General features: G+C 35.6%; 1 protein-coding gene across 1 annotated transcript; it reads right to left on the bottom strand.

Annotated features, from left to right (window-relative positions):
• Positions 1–2037: 2037 nt before the first annotated feature.
• Positions 2038–4598, bottom strand: LOC107584233 (parvalbumin, thymic CPV3-like). Its single transcript, XM_016270745.1, has 5 exons — positions 4355–4598; positions 3868–3935; positions 3624–3756; positions 2832–2941; positions 2038–2253 (listed from the first exon to the last, which is right to left on the bottom strand). The coding sequence occupies exons 2-5, from the start codon at positions 3926–3928 to the stop codon at positions 2228–2230; spliced, it is 330 nt and encodes a 109-aa protein (XP_016126231.1). The 5' UTR covers positions 3929–3935; positions 4355–4598; the 3' UTR covers positions 2038–2227.

Genomic DNA, 4598 nt, shown 5'->3' with positions numbered 1-4598 from the left:
TATATATATACAACAGTTCGTTCTGGTTCTCAAATCTGATTGGTTGAGAAACGTGAGCTATTGTACTGGTATCGCTACAGGAATGCCCTTTCACAATTTTGTATCACTCCGCTTGTTCTAGCCGGGTCTATATATTTTTTTAATTATTCACTGAGCTAATGGTAGAGTACGTTAGTTAATAGACAAGAAGAAACGTCTAGCTTTGCGGTCTCTCTCTCTCTCATTTGGATGCACGTCTTGCTGCATTGTTTCTCTCTTATAACCTCATTATTTCTCTAATAACCTAACTGAAGCAGCACGTGCCCTTGATACGATTCTAAAAGTGACGTATGTTTAACGGTCAATTTGAGCTTTTAATCCGTGGCGGAAGGAAGTAGTTCCGCACAAAAGAGGGTTTTATTAGGCACTCCGTTGTTTCTTGTTTAATTACACACATGTTCCGTCGAACTGTTGTATAAACGCAATATCACTCTCGTACTCGAGCGATACCGGCTCTATATCAGCAGCTGTGATTGCCTCTGGCCTAATCACAGCCATGCTGATATAGAGCCAGTATCGCTCTCGTACTCGAGTGATATTGCTCATATATATATATATATATACATATACATAAGCTTTCTTATTTATATCATATTTTTGTACTTTTTTGTTGATGTGAAATGTCCACCCAACTGCAGAATGTGTTAGAATACCTCAGCAATAATTCTACATGTTTGATCAGTAGTAACACACCAGCCCAGTGGTTACAGATATTTGCTTGTAAATTGAAAGTTGCTATTGAAACAATGCTAACGTTGTTATATTTAAATACGAGACCTCTGGCTGAATAATATAGAGGATCAGCTTCTAGTATAATTGCTGTGTAAGCTCCCCCATTAGTTGTTTGTTAAATCTATCATATTGGGCCATGCATGCACACTGGGATTATCTCAATAGAGCTGATGCTATTAATTATAATTATTTTGGTCTCTGGCTTCAGTGCAGCAAGGGGATAATCAGAAGCCAGGATTGATGCAGCATTTTCAATTCCATTGTTCTAATGGGCTAAGCGGTAACCTGAGCGGGATATCCTTGCCATTCAGTATTGAGAGGCCCCTTCACTGAAACTTACACCTGCTCTCAGTGTCTGTACCTTTTGTGCCTACTTAGTCTGCTTTACATTTGAACTCCCTTGTCTTAAGGCTTTGGTTACATCTAGGATTTAAAGGTTTATATTTTGCGGTGAGCTATGTTGTATTTATTGATTAGAATTTTTTTTTAGAAAATATTAACAAAGGACCAAATGAAATAACTTGACTAAAAGCTACTTGCTGCTAGATCCACACATTTGTGAAACATTGCATATGCAATTTAAAATTTGAAAGTTCTGTTCACAAATGACTGGAGGTGCATTTATTCTTTTTTTTCAGTTTAATTGCACTTCAAAGGTTTGCTGAGAACATAAGGTGTCGTTTGATATATTGGTCACTGTAACAATCTAAAGTAAGTCTGTTTCATTTTTAAACTACTGAGGACATTAGAACATTCTTAGTATACTGTATTTACTTCTAACAACAATCATTCGTATTACTATAAAAAAACATTTCTATACACCACTGCTGACATATAAATGTAAGTGTAAATATAGACAATGTTGAAATGTGTAAACAGGTTTAACTTACTTTCTGAAATGTTATCAAAAATTACTTTACTTGATTGTTTGTACCCATTTTGTGGTAGTTATAAGTTTTGTTAGGATCAGTTCACCTTCAGAGGTTTTTCAGATGTAAAATAAAAGTGTATTTTCTTTGTTTTGTGCTTATGTGCAGTGCACAAATGAATAAATCTCAAAGCTAAACATCAGACCGTGGAAACAGTATCAGTGGCAAAAGTTCAAAGTTCATGCACAGCACATGCTGGTGGTTTTCTGGTATAGAAATGCTGCAGCTTGTAATCAAATATCACAGAATCCATAGGTATGTCTTACAATTCTATGTGCATGAATTTAAAACAGAGTTAAAGCACAGTAAACCAGATGCATCAGTTTAGTGACTTTATTTTATTTTCCCTGAACAGTTTTGCCATTGGTCATTTGGGGTGAATGTGGGACAACAAAACAGACATGAATTCAAAAGTCAAGTACATTTACTTTATGTGCTGATTCTTCTTTTTTGAAAAGAAATCAGGTGTAAAAAGAAAAATGAAAGCTGAGGCTGCAGTGCTTATAGCCGAGGGCTCAAGGAGTCTTTCAGGATAACACCATAGTCTGAAACTCTGTAGGGAAGGAGGAACATCAGAATTTAAAACATAGTAAAATAATTCAAACAATGATATTAAAATAAACTGATTTAACAGGGTTAGTCCAATATAGCCCTTTTCTGTATAGTTATCACATATGTGTTTGAGCATATGCTAAAGAGGTGATTTGATCAAATGAAACACTAATGAAAATGAGGAGACAATTTTACTCTGAGCTCTCATTCTCAGTCATTTGCATTCTGCTTTTAGACTTTGTATTGTCCCAGTGTGTGTGCATGACCGTTACTCAGGATTGAAATAATAATTTGAGGTGACACTGATCTTTGATCCTCTTATGTAATGCAGTGATAGTTTTTTTCCCCCACTAGAGTTTCCATGAGCTAAGACAGCTATTCAATCTTTGCACATCTCTGAATAATGATCAGAGAAATTACATAACAGACAAGCAAAGGCCATAAAATGACAAATTTAACAAAGTAAAAATGCAAAAAATAAGGCTTTCCCACCCTTTTAAAATCTGCATTCAAAATGATAGAATATGTAGATGCATAAAACACAAGAAAATACAGGCACAATCTTATGAGAAACATTACCGTCTACTCCAATCCGCCCATCGCTATCATCATCTGCAGCTGTAAGGAGGCTCTTAATCTCCTTTTCTGTCAGGGTTCGTGCCCCCGGGAAAAATCGCTGGAGAAAGAACCTGATTCACACAAATCCAATGATGAGAAGAATGAAGTGCTGCACTGAACTGTGACTCTCCCAACTTCAAGCAGCTCTGCATTTGAACCCATTTTCATTTCCGATCTTTCACATACAGCTCATCAATCAAATGATCAAATATGATCTCTTTCACCTGTCCTGGCTAAAATGTGAGCTAAAAATGAAACCCTTCAAAGGACTGTTGTGAATGTCATCTCTCCAGCCATGGGTTCTAGTTCTGCTGATGTCATTACATAATGCTGATAAATCACATAAAGCAGGGAGAGAAAAAAACATAATGACAGCATCTCCATGGATTACATTTGAAAAGGACTTAGTTTAAATGGAACTGTGGTATTATCAGGTAAGACATGAACATTTAAGCTTAAACATAAATAAATAATTTTCTTTATACACCAGATTTCATGTATGTCTATTACAGTATTTTTAGTATTAGAAAGTGCTTTCCCTGATCACACTGAACAACAAAGCAACATATTGAAGCCATAAAAGCTTTAGGAACTGTGCCTCGAGTAACATGAACTCACAACAACATAGTCTATGGGTCTGTATCTGTGCATTCTGTGGGTTTTAGAGCATTGGCAAACGTTGAAATCACATCACATCACATCATTGTTTGTGATGTATTACACATGAATTCAATAGCAGCCAAAATGACATACTTGAGCTCAGCCTCCTCAATAAATCCACTGTTATCCTCATCTATGATGCGGAAGACATCCTTCACCTCTTGCGGACTTTTCTGGCTCAGGCCACAAAGTTGGAAGAACTTTTTATAACAAAAGGAGTCTGGAGCTGTTGGAGAAAAAGAAACATGAGAATTATTGTCATTATTGTCGCAACATGAGACAATTAAAATTTGTCTCCACATTATTATTTATTATTAATAAAATTGTTAGTACATACCTTGGCAGTCTTTGACAGCATTTTCAATGGCCTCAGCCGAGAGGATGGAAGTAAGTGACATATTCAAACTGTTGAAGAAAAAAGTATTATTTTTTACCTTTATATTTTGTTACTCTTTATTCATTTATTACTTAAATTATCCTAATTATATATTTTTATATATATTTGTGGTAGAAATATATTTATTAGAAATTCATTCAATTCAAAGAATTCACAGAAATTAGAGCAACATCAAAATGAAAGAAACATTAAAGGCAATACAATAATACAGACAATTTGTAACAATTTCCAAATCATCATCATGCATTTTCTAAGATGTTTACACTATTTATTCTAGTTTACGTTCTGTCACTCTCATGATGAAAAATAACATTTCAAATTTGAAACGAATTTAGTTAAAATCCAAAACACGTGTAAGACAGCCGGGACCAACAGTTATAAAGTTTAGCAAATGCTATTTGATGGTAAGCGGAAAGCAGCATCTGACCTGAGAAGATTTCTCCTCGCGCTGATCCAGAGTAGAGGTAAGGCTGTGTGATAGCGCCTCTCATCCACTGACAACTTATATATATGTACATGCTAATGGGACGGACAATGAGAGATGCTTGGGTTACCTGAGCGTGTATCAAATTCGTGTTGCAAGGCTCGACTTGAATTTCTTGCCTAACTAATTATCCTTTACTATTTAAATGAGCCTCGGACCGAATGCACACACACACAGGTACCTTCAC

The sequence above is a fragment of the Sinocyclocheilus grahami genome, unplaced genomic scaffold (assembly GCF_001515645.1).
Source record: "Sinocyclocheilus grahami isolate Dianchi unplaced genomic scaffold, SAMN03320097.WGS_v1.1 scaffold57.1, whole genome shotgun sequence".
NCBI classification, from domain to species: Eukaryota; Metazoa; Chordata; class Actinopteri; order Cypriniformes; family Cyprinidae; genus Sinocyclocheilus; species Sinocyclocheilus grahami.
This window is presented reverse-complemented; position numbering and strand designations above follow the sequence as displayed.

Coding starts and splice junctions, on each gene's coding strand:
- LOC107584233 (XM_016270745.1), bottom strand. CDS start 3,928: ATGTCACTTACTTCCATCCTCTCGGCTGAGGCCATTGAAAATGCTGTC. Junction 3,757..3,867: donor TGCTGTCAAAGACTGCCAAG/GTATGTACTAAC, acceptor TTTCTCCAACAG/CTCCAGACTCCTTTTGTTAT. Junction 2,942..3,623: donor ATTGAGGAGGCTGAGCTCAA/GTATGTCATTTT, acceptor TGTGTGAATCAG/GTTCTTTCTCCAGCGATTTT.